Source organism: Lichenostomus cassidix, chromosome 10, assembly GCF_008360975.1.
Source record: "Lichenostomus cassidix isolate B80296 chromosome 10, HeHo_3.0, whole genome shotgun sequence".
NCBI classification, from domain to species: domain Eukaryota; kingdom Metazoa; phylum Chordata; class Aves; order Passeriformes; family Meliphagidae; genus Lichenostomus; species Lichenostomus cassidix.
Genome location: NC_139491.1, coordinates 17217285 through 17229560, shown reverse-complemented (window position 1 = coordinate 17229560; position 12276 = coordinate 17217285). Strand labels below are relative to the sequence as shown.

Sequence of the window (12276 nt, the reverse complement as noted above, 5' to 3'; positions counted from 1 at the left end):
TAGCAGCTCTAAGCTCAAGACACCTTTCAGAGCAGCACTGAGTGCTGTGATTGCTCTGTGTACAGCTCCTGAGGCAGGACTGATCACTTGTAGCACATAGATGGAAGTAAACAGGCAGCCATGTTGGCTTTTGTAGCAAACTAAAAGAGCAAAAGACTCAGTTAATGGCAAGATCAAAATATTGTAAAATTGGAAACCATGTTAAAATCATTATCTTTGATCTTCCTCCCAAGTGTACAGGTGTTATGTTCCATTTTAGCAGTAGGGAAGCTGAGGTGCTCACTGCAGTCACACTGAAACACACTCTGGTGTTCACAGCAACCTGAATTCCTGGAGGACACTGTGTCCAGCCCAGAGCAAAGAACATCATGGAAGTGGTAACTGGACTAACTCCCTCATCACAAGACCAGGGTACCAATTCTGCTGACAACCTTTATGTAACATGTAAGCTACTTAAACCTTTTAAAGCCTCAGGCATGTATTATCTTCTCATACTGCCACAGTAAATTGAATTATACCTGAAGCATTTGTACACTGGTTTTATGCACCAGAGAGACTTTAAACAGAGTAAAAAAAGCCCAAACAAACAGGTGTCTCCCTATTCTATTGTACAGTTTCCCAGCTAATGCACCTCACTTGGACTTCTCATATTTTTTTAGTCTGGGGTCTTTTTTCACTTCATCTCTTCCTTAATGATTAGTACCACTAGGTTCTTGCCACATTGAAACAAATCTTTCAGGGAAAGGAACAAATATGCCAGCAGATACTTCAGCAATATTAAGCCCCTTTAAAGCTACAGTAACAGTGAAGTTCCTAGACCAACAGGCTGAAAAAGAAATGGAGCTGCCTTTCAAGAAGCAGTAGAAACAGGTGGAGCATCCGAGTAAGCTGGAAAAGTTACAATGACTGCAGTCAAGTTATTTAAGCACTATTGTCTTTCTAATGCAAGAAGAAAAGAAGGAAAAAACCCTTCTCTTCCCAAGCCAAAATACGACACTGTCACTTCAAGTTTCTCTGTGGCCAAACACTAATTCCCAGGGTGCTGTGCAGACAAGAACAAAGTGGCAAAAATATACATACCATTTTTCTCATGTATTTGTACTAGTGACTTATAGGACTGCTGTGCTCTTGCTAGATTATATTGATTCTGAAAGGAGAAAAAACTAACATAAAAACCTGCATCTAGACATGAAAGACTCAAAAACAGTTCTACAAAGAAACTCTACAGTGCGCTTACAAATAAAAACCCTGCACAATGTTAGAACATTCCTGGCTTTCAAGATTCCCTTCTAAGAGCCAGAAATTCTAAATCCTCCCAGTTCTGATCCTCCTCCCCTCCCTCCCTTGCCAATAAGGACAGCAAAAGTCCAACTACTTAAATACTCTGCCCATCCCAAGGCTTTATGCACCCAATGTGCTCAAAATTACATAATATTCTTAATTGCCAATAAAATACTCATTCATGCACCAGACAATTCAAAATGCAAATATATTTGCAATAACAGTTCTGTCACTAAGCATCTACTATGCAAGTTAGCAAAGAAATGGAAGCCCAACAGTGATTTGTGTAATTGATAAACACAGCACATTTACCTTATTGGCTCCAAACTGTACTCTGGCTTTTCCTTTGACTAAAGTGGCATTGATCTGCATGATGACTGATTCTATTGAGTAGGCACTGCTCCAGCCCTGGAGGAAGAAAGGAATATTAACATACAACATGTGCTCACCTTGCAAATCAATTCTGGAATATGTGCTTTGGGATTTTTTTTTCCTGTACTCCAGTTTTAGTTTTAACTACTTCTTTTCAGTTAACTGTTATTTTCCATATAAAAATCTGTAAAATGATACACAGTACTACTACTAAGAATGAAAAAGCTGAATCACATTTCCAAAATACAACTAGACAGAAACAAAAAAAGCTCCATCCCTACAGCACTGACACATTTGCAGCAATGTCACAACACAAATTACAGCCTTCTGTTCCAAGAAGCAGAAAAGACTGATCTCTAAGGAAATCAATTCAGTAAGCTGTGAGGCTTTTGCTCATCTCTGCCATTGCTCTGCAAGAGCCTGCAAGAGTTTCTGCCAGAGCCTGCAAGTAACTTCATTCATTTACTTATTTTAAAGAGAAAATCACTCTGTCTACACAAGAATCATCTATGCCTATAATCTTCTGTATTCCTCACTTCTCCAGAGCTGACTTTTTGCAGTTGAAGAGGCTTCTGGAAAAGAAAACAGCACGCTTTTCTTCCAAGAACTGTCTTTTCACACTGTCTTCGTCACAGAAATTCTGAGAATTTGAAGTTAATGTGCTCTCCCCTTCCTGCCTTTCCTCAGATCTCCTGTAAGCCATCCAAGGCAGAGAAGATCTCAAACAAGATCAGCATGGCAAATCTTGTGGGACTGAGGTTTAATTCCATGTTTCCTTTGGATTGTGTTATTTATTCCATACAGGGATCCTTCAACTCAAAGCAAACACCTATTTTCATTATTTTAAGGCATGTTTCATTATCCAGATAACAGAGCCCATATTCACCTGTTTAGTAAGAAGTTCCATGCATAATGCACCTCCACCTAGGACATACCTAGAAACAAATGTGAAAGAAAATATATTTGACATCAGCAGTTAGTAAAAGATGCAACTGCTCACACCACTTTAAACTCTTGCCAGCTTGTTTGTTAAATTCTTTGTTCATAAAGCTGGAATGCCCTTAAGCCAGCAATATATTGTAACTAGTTAGCCGCATTATACTTAGGCAAAGAACATTAGCACTGTGAGACAAAAACCAAAATTGTTTGCTAACTAGACTTAGTCTAAACCACTGACTGAGCTGGTCTGCACAACTGCAGAGACCAAAGTTACTTTTTACGGCTACTCTACATATGTGTAGTACTGATGTGTAGCTAAAAGAAACCAACAAATTTCAATTCTGTAAAGAAATTTAACACTATTTCAGATAAGGTAGGAGCACCTATAAATAACATGAGTAATCAGATCTTTGCTCTTTTCCTGTAAATAACTTTCTAATTTCAATAACACTTCATCCATTGACTGGGACTCAGCAGGACACCTGAGCACCACAAAACCTGGACTGAGGGGGGAGAATTTATCATTGCCAAAATGTGGTCTCCTCCATGATCAAGACATTTAAACCTCATACTCCCAGATGACATTCCGAGGGAAATGACTACTGAAAAGCCATGCTTCTTTCATTCTATAAAGAATTCCAAGTACAATAAAATTAGAATCCAGTGAATTTTCTGGTGTTTGGCTCTGCTCATTTAGATAGCTGCACCCCTCATGGATGCTATTTAACTGCACTAACCATTTACTGAATTCAAAAAGGATACACAGCAATTCAAATCAAATCAGAATCAGCACCAGCTACCACAGATTGCATTTTCAAATGCAGGTATCATTTCCTGTCACCAGGAAATACATAAAAGCCTTGGAAGGTGAATTTAATCTTGTCTCCATGGACATATACAAGTTTCCATGCCACAGACAGCACTTCAAACATGCTTTAGATGACATTTAGAGCATGTCTCAATTAAACTTAGTATTTTTGGATTAGCATTTGAGGAATTTTTAAACAAAAACTTTATGGCAGTTTTACCAGCAAGAGACAGTTAAGAGTACACAGCAAACTTAAGGCAACAGGGATCAAGATCTGTTCAAAGCACCAACCCAAAACACCCTATAACAGAAGTAACAGCAATGTTAACTCTCCACAGAGGTCAGTTCTTAAACATTATGGCAGGCACAGAGTTTTCTAAGTTGTAACATTTTTACCACAAAGCACTATTTCTGAAGGGCAACTCAAACCTACCCTCCCGTGAGCACAGGAGACACCACTCGCACAAAGGGAGGATCAAAAGGGAAGTTATCCTGAAAAGAATAATAATAAAAACAGGTCAAGGAAAATACTGTGGAAAACTGCTGAAAACACTGCTTCCAAACCAGAGAGTATTTCAATAGCCTTATTTTTCAAATCAGATTTGAAGTACTACAATTGCTCAGTTCTGTAAAAATTCCTTTTCCACAGTACTGGCTAAAAAGCTATTTTTTGGGGGAGGCTTTTGTGCCAAACTTGGAAGTCAGTTTTCTTTTATTTTCCCCCCCTTTTTCTTATGCTACAGATCCATCATTATCCAAGTACAGCTAAGGGTCATTTTAGTCACTTTCTACAGTAAGCCTCAAATTTAAATGCAGCATTCCATCCCACAGACACTTACCTTAAAAGAGAAGTTGAGTAAAATGTATTCTACACCTTCTTTTTCTTTTAAGACCTGAAGATCACTATGCAGTGGGCTATCAGGATCAACCCTATAAAAGCAGCAGGGGAGAGATCATGAATGAACTTAATATTTTCAATACCTGTAAACATTAATTCTCTTAAAGATTTCCTTTGTGTATTTGTAGTTTACAAAATGTAGTTTAAGGTGAACTGTAGGAAATTCTTGCTCCTTTTACAAAGTAACAACTTTGCCATGAGGTCAGCATGAAAACTTGCTGCAATGTACTACATTCCCAATGCTATCAAGTGTCACTTAAACACAGCACAAAATAAGCTGTTTATTCGAAAAGAGCAATTTTAACTCTCTTCAGTTCAGTTGTGTTCAAACAAGAGGGGAGAAAAACAAACAGGAAGACTGTAGTCATCTAGTTTTCAGCACACAGCTAGTGAATCCTTTATGGAATATGTAACCGTAGTTCTGCATCAGCTGTTAAAAGTAATCTGCATCAGCAGAAGCACTAAAGCCAGCAGCTTCTGCTCAGCAGAATTTCAACAACTGATTGTTCCAAAATGCCAGTGGTGAGCAGCCTGGCCATCAATTCAGACACTACTGGGTTAATACCACCAAGCTCTGACACCCCATCAGCTTTTAAATAGAGGAGACTAGTCAAAAACACCTACAGCTAACCAAAACATATGTTAAAGGGACTGAAGGTTATTAAATCTAATCCTCTGCTATAGGTGAAACAACAAAGTTATTAGATCTCATTTCAGAACTACTTGGGGGCAGTTTGTCCCCATTCTACCAGTGTGAAGTTATTTTAGAAAAAAAATCTTCCAGCACTTAGGAACCTCTCATTTCAAGCCATAGCTTGTGCTGGGCTAGTCCAAAGGAACTTGTTCTGGTAACAGCACTGGTCCTTCCTCACATGGGCTCTTTCCTCTGACATCTACCCCCTAGCTACTCTGCACACAGTGCATTTGTTTTCAGACACTTTTTGCTGGAATAAACAAACAACACTTATTCCCTTAGTCATTCTGGATAGCATTTGCTGCATGTACTCCATTTTCTCTTTTCTGAAGGCAGAAAATGAGACCTGCTCACAGCACTTGAACAGAGGTTTCCAATCACTGCACAGTGGTTTGAGCACTTGGTTACAGAAGCACTCGATAGGAAAGGCCTCCTATAATGTGACATTTCTCTGATGTGCCATTCCTGCCATTTTCAGCCTCAAAACCTTCACACACCCATGATTACACTAAGAAGGAAACAAAACTAGTTTCAGCAGCTGGTGACCCAGTTTGCACAAGTGTCACCCCTAGGAAAAGGCAACAATTCCTACAGGCAGGTCAACTACTGTGGTGACACAGCCTATGTCCTTATACACCATGACATACCAGAACTGTTGGAAACTCTTTCATCCATTGCCATACCTTGCAGCCACTCAGCCTAGTTTGGGTAGGCTCTTCCTTTCTTTAGGGTACTGTATAGGGAAGGCAGCAGATGCTCTCTTATCAGAAATAATTTTACTCTAACACCTCAGAGATTAAAGTTACTGAACTATGGATGCAACAAGGTGAGTTATGTCCTGCTTTTTGTTTTTTGTACTAGGTGATGACAGAAGACAAGTTATATATCATTATCTAACTCACATTTATGCGATAGCTAAAAGTTTCAGTCCCATGTGCCAGTTCAACTGTAAAAAACTAATGACACCAAGGCAGTTCTGTTTCTTCCTACATTTTGAATGAAACTAGAAGTTGCATTTTCCTGTCATTAAAAACAAATAAAAATAAAACCATGCAAAAACTCTTGAAAAAAATGTTCATCATTTAAGGCTTCATATTTTGAAGCAGTTTTAGAAAGAATTGAACAGTAATGACAGTTAATGTAATACACAGTGTTGGCAGAGCAAAGCAGGTCTGTCGTTTTGCCAGCTCAATTACTGCAGTTCCATCTCTATGCATTTCTATGTATCAGAATTACAGCCACTATTTAGTGGCTACAATTACCTCTACTACTATTACTACTGTAACACTATTTTATATGCTCTGGCTAGAGATTCTCATTTATCAAAAGAATCTCTGCAGCAATAATAAAACAGATTGTTCAGAATATGAAAAAAATTTAATAACTTACTTGAGAAGCTTAACATGCCATTCATACAAGCTGTCATTTACCAGTTCCACTGAATATATCCCTGTAGAAATATTAGATGGAATTAATTATGCACTGAAAGTGTAATTAGATAAAACTTAGCAAAAACATTCTTTGCTGATAAATACAAACACTGTCAGCATGTGTATGCAATGGGTAAGATACTGATACTGAGGCACATCTTTCCCACCAGCAGCAGAAGTACTTCTGAGCTACAAGGGAAAACAAGGGAAAAAAGTGCTTTCACTTCTGCTAAAAAAAAATTCCACATGACTCAATTTTTGTTTTGTGATACTTAACCATTTCACCTTCAAACTTTCCACAACTACAACTCTAGCTTGCTTATTCCTCACTGTATTTTACACCCAGTACACAGCCAATATGCTTTTAACACACTTTACAACAGAGTCTGAGTATGCAGCATTGTATTTCACAGGTTCTCATCAGCACAGGCAGACCAGAACAGCACAATGGACAGAGTATGCAGCGGAAACCCAAAAAAAGGGGATACTGCATTGGATGAAGCATATTCCCAACAGCTGACTGAAGCAGAAAGATGCATCTAAAGAAGAGCTTTCTGTGAGAGCCAGCTGGTGATTTTCAGCAGCCTGTTTGTTTTAAGCATGTTAAACAACAGTTGTGCATTTCACTCGCAGGGAAGGATGGAAATTATCTGCCATTTTCTTGTATATTCAAGCTTCCTCTCTGCATAAATTCACAAGCAGCTCTGGAAAAAGCAATAAATCTTTAACTACTAGACAAGATTTAGAACATGGTATCAGTCATGTACAAAAGTTATACCTCTTCCTTCACAGAATATTCATGTGTTTAGACTAAACCACTATTATTTAACTTGTTACCTGGCCTAATATTTAACAGCACCTCTACTCCTCACCTAATTATTTGGAAATCATATGCAAAGCAGGAACTTGCCTCAGATTTCTGAAGGCAATATAACCACCAGATTGCAGTCACCACATTCTGCCCAAGGAACAGGGGTATTAATTTCTGAGTTTTATTATTCTAGAATAAAAATAATCTTGCAGTTAAAACTTACAAGCATTCGTACTTTGAGTACAGATGACATTTCAAGCTGTCCAGACACCTTTATTTCTAAAGCATTTCAGAACTTGGAAAACAAGTTAAAGCACCCACGCTTGTTTCTCCTTACTGAATGCCACTAACAAGTGGGTATGGCAGCCAAGAGCACAATTTCTAATTTTCCAATGTCTAGAATAACAATGTAGGCCTGAACATGTACTCACTGTGCTCTCCACATCCCTTTTAATCAGCATCTACTTCAGAGACATGACATTCCTGTTTGAGGATCAACCAAGGGGGCTATTAAGGCCTTTTCCCAATTCCTCAGATCCATGGACACTACTTTCTGACCTGACCTTAGTGTAAGTCACAAACTGTAAGAATTTCAATTTGTACTGCTCTGATGTAACACCAAAAGAGTTGACAGTCAGCACTCTGCTCATTGTCAGCTCTCATCAATGACAAATTTATTCCACTGTTGCATCCAGAATATTTTCTTCCACCTGCATCCAAATGGGAGCAAAGACTACTAGAAAGAAGCAGCCTCTCAATATTATAGTTTTGGCCTCAGCATGAGTGTAGAACATTTATTACAGACAAGGGAACAAGTTACACTAAGGACCCTGACACCACCCTAAACAGTGGAAGATCACAAGAGAACTTCCATCCCTTTGTTCATTCACTGCACCTCCAGTCCCACTCCTGCACTCCTTCCATCATCCTGGGAGTCCTGTTGCTAGCCACAGTACAGGTACCACTCCTCCAGCTCCAAGACTCACACATTTTGCCAGCTTCCCCACCAGGAAGAGCTCTGCTCCTAGGAGCTGTACTGCACCTAAGCCAGAAGCTGCAAGAGGGCTCTTCAGAGAGACAGGCTCAGCTCAAGACTGACAAGCATGAGCCTTAATACAGAGGCTACTTAACAACACTATCCAAAACTCCAGGAGGGCATTGTTTGTGGCTTTCTGAATAATCAAGAGGTGGTATTTGGAAGTAACTCATATGCTTTTTTGTGATTTTGACAGTAGGAGAAAAAAAGTTGCTGTCAAGAAGAATTTATCTCATTAATAGCAGTTTTTGAGAGGCCCTCAGTGTAGGAAAGTAATCAAGGTAGGTTCTTCTTGCTTAAACACAAGGTGGGGTTTTTATTCCTCAAAGGTGATCAAGTTAAAAAAAGTGATCAAGTAAAAAGAAGCCCACAGAACCACAAAGCAAGCAAACAGTAAGAAATTGAAATGTAGAAAGAAAAACAATTCCTTTCAAAACAGAGACAATGTCTTATGGCAACATTACTACATCAAAAAGTAAATCCCATATGGTCCTTGGATAAAAACAGTGAATCCAAGTCTGTATGAACTATATATGAACCAAACAGATGCTAAAGATATGAACAGAAAAGACTTCATTTAATATCCCCAAATTCTTTGTTTCCTGCCCTCCTTTCCCAGTCCCCTAAATTACATTAAGTCCTTTGTGACTCTCCAATTTGATATTTGGAAAGGAGATAATCTTACTTTGCAGGACTTGTGGCTCCCATTATCTAAACAGGTTAATGAAACTGTCTAACTCATAACAGAGTATCTTAATTTGCTGGAGTATTTTTTGCTTCTGTCAGCTCATAAGACAATTGTTTTCAGTTTCTTTAAGGGCAATTCTTCCCCTAAATTTCCCAGGTAGATAAGCAACTTTGCTGTTGAGAGCAAGCTTGTTGTCATCTTCTGCTTGAACTCCAACAGCATTACTTCAATTGATAAACTCATTTCCAAAATGGATACCACCTCAAAATACCTTGAATATTTTAATAATACTTTTGTATACTTTTCATAAACCAGTCTAATAGAAAAGAATAAAATTTAAAGGACTACTGCTACAAGGATTATTCACTTCAGAACTCCCAGTGTTGTCCTACTGTCAGTCCTAAAAACATGTAACCTCATGCAGTTTAAATAAAGTGATCCTTACCCAACTAAAAATCAGGCTTAGCCTTTCTGGCTTGTGTTACAAAAAAATGAAAACAGTGTTAAATTACCCTGCAACAGTTATCAGAACCTGTAAGTTTCACAATGGTTCCCTTTGTGCATTAGTAGGAAGAAATTAAATTTAGGGAATTTAGGGACCATGGAGCAAGTACTCAGAACAAAAATGACATTAAAAAAGCGAATTATCTGCCATAGCCTGTGCACGTGGTGACAGTTATCTAACAAAAGGCAGAACTAGGCTATAAAAGCAGGAGTTATGTGTGAAGGGAAAGAACCAATAACATAAATTCACTCAAGGTCAAAGACTAAATGAAGCCATAAGGAATGAATCTGGGGAAGTTTTATAACAAACAGCATCATTTACTGGCAAAATGTAATAAATGTGTCAGTAGGATGGTGTTTCAAAGCAGAATTGCCATCAGCTTTGTGGTGTCAACCTGCACTTGACACTACTTCATTAACATGTTTTAGGTATCAACATGAGGCATCCAGTGTCAGTATTTTTACATATTTTCAAAATCATAAGCTATCAGAAGTTATTACACTCACCCTTTAGAACCTCAACTTTCTGTAAAGTTTAGCAAGATTTGCCTTTCCTCATAATTTAGAGTATGCTTTCCTACATCAAGAGATCAGTCTTTTGCAACTAGTTAAGACATGTTGTTTATCTAAAGCCAAGAAATGGCATTATTAAGCAGCCTAAATCCTCTCCTCAAACCACACCTACCCCAGGGGCTCCTGGCTGACTCCAGTGGTACCACCACTAGACTGAGCCCCACACAACAGTCTTTACAGTCAAGTGGGTTTGTTATAGCTAACCTTAGCTCTAATCATGAAAACAAACCCTGAAGATCAAAAACAGGCAGTAAAGCATCCCCCATGACTTCATACAGATCTATTTCTAGCTCTTGCCTAGACCCACTAATCCATTCCTTCCGGGATAGCCAGTGATTAGGGCACACTGGCAAGCACTCAGCTGCAGTAAAGCTGAAAGAAGTAAGCTACGTTAGATCAACACCAGGTTACCTCAGCAAATTTATACCCCAGACATTTTACCACTGTCCACAGCACTTCCGTGCATGAAACAATCGACCTATAAGTTAAATGTGACAAATCAAAACAGGAACCTATTGTGTCTTCACCTCTGTCCTTTTACATACAACTGAAATGGCATTGCCAAGTGAGATTTATGCCCATTAGAAATAAAAATGGGGAGAAATTCAGGAAAGTAAAAGACAGTATTAAAGTTTATGCTGACTCTCTAATTAGGCATCCCTTCTGTTCCCTCCCTGGCCTGCACCAGGTCTCACAGCTGGCTGCAGAAATGGAGTTGCCTATCTGGGAGACCTAGAGGAGCACAACTTGCCCAAAAGCTATGTAATTTTTATTTCTAATATGGTAACACTCAGACAATTCAATATGCTGAATCCTTTGCTGAGTTAGTTTAGATACAGACCCTAAATGGAATAAAGGAAACAGCCATCCATTACCTAAAGATAATCACTGGTCATTATTCAAACTAACTTAAAATACAAGCTTGTTTTCTACTGTAATTCCCATCACTATTCTAAGGAATACATGTTCTGACTTTTTTCTCCACAAATAATCTACTTTATGTAGTAAGAGTATATGTAATAAATCTACATATTTTTACATATGTGCACACACAAACACAAATGCATATAGAAATATAGGACAAAAAAAGTAACAGAAAAATTAGCAGGAAGTATTTGCCAAGAGAATTCTTTAAAATATATTTTAAAAAGGGAAATCTGAGGCATTTACCTGTTTTATAACTCTGTGATCTATATATATCCCTGAGTTCTTTCATAAGTCGATCTGAAGCCTGAACTGACCCAGAGACTGCACCCTGAAAAAAAAAAAAGACTAAGTAAGTGAAAAGTAATATTTACAAACAGCTTTATTAACATTACAAAGTTACACTAGAAGGTATTAATATATTAATTTCTGTATGAGGATTAGGTTTTAGAAAAGCTAAATATTCTAGTGAGCAAAGACTACTCGAAAGGAACAAGGCCCTTCCTCTGAAGAAACACATTAATATATACTACTAAATGCTATAGGTGATACAAGCTTTTGATCAAGGTACAACAGGTATTTTTCTGTAAAGGAGCTAAATGTCTTTGGCATTTTCATTTCTAAGATGGATCCACAGTACATTTCTAAGAGAAATTTTACCTTCTGCTTTTATACACTGGAAAGAAGAGTAAGATTAATCCTAAGAACAATCTTCTGGACATAAGGCTTTATTGCTTTCTCAGAGGTATATGTTTATTTGGTCATGAAAAAAAGTTACAGGAGTTGGGAAGTATCCCCTCTAGAATAGCAGCTTCCAGACAAGTAAGACTGACCAGAAATTTAGAAAACGTGGAAGAAAAGCAATAGTTATTGCAACTGAATGAAAAAAAATCAACACCTACACAGAGGAAACCTACGGTAAGTAAATCTTAAAATACAAAACATTTTTTGTGATTTGTCATAGTTCTAGTGATTTATGCAACCAAGGCAAAAATGTCTTCTGTTCTTTTAGAGTTCTGTACTACTCAGCACCTCAAAGTGAGAGAAAAACCCTTCTGCTCCTGTTCTTCAGTCAGTCCCACTGAAATCCAGCCTAGTACACAGAGCTCAAAAGCCTTGCTGGACTTGACAAAACTAAAACCACCCCACCTAACAGAAAAGCCCCACCTAGAATAATTCAGCCTGTCTATATCAAGTACTAAACAAGTAAGTTGACGAGTCTGCTTTTCTACTTCATCTAAAAATTCCAAGACATTTATTACTTCTGTTTCCTTCCAGATACTATGAACATCTACAAACACATCCTTTTTGGACAGAA

General features: G+C 38.1%; 1 protein-coding gene across 3 annotated transcripts in view; it reads right to left on the bottom strand.

Annotated features, from left to right (window-relative positions):
* Positions 1-12276, bottom strand: part of UBE2Q2 (ubiquitin conjugating enzyme E2 Q2) — a 46504-nt gene that overhangs the window by 2265 nt on the left and 31963 nt on the right. For 2 of the 3 annotated variants that reach the window (XM_085070938.1, XM_085070940.1), the window contains 7 exons: positions 11205-11289; positions 6382-6442; positions 4240-4330; positions 3834-3892; positions 2540-2588; positions 1594-1689; positions 1081-1147 (listed from right to left, as the gene is read on the bottom strand). In XM_085070938.1, coding sequence (XP_084927064.1) covers positions 1081-1147; positions 1594-1689; positions 2540-2588; positions 3834-3892; positions 4240-4330; positions 6382-6442; positions 11205-11289 — 508 coding nt within the window. The remainder of the gene's footprint in view (positions 1-1080; positions 1148-1593; positions 1690-2539; positions 2589-3833; positions 3893-4239; positions 4331-6381; positions 6443-11204; positions 11290-12276) is intronic. The other variant, XM_085070941.1, reaches the window with a different exon arrangement.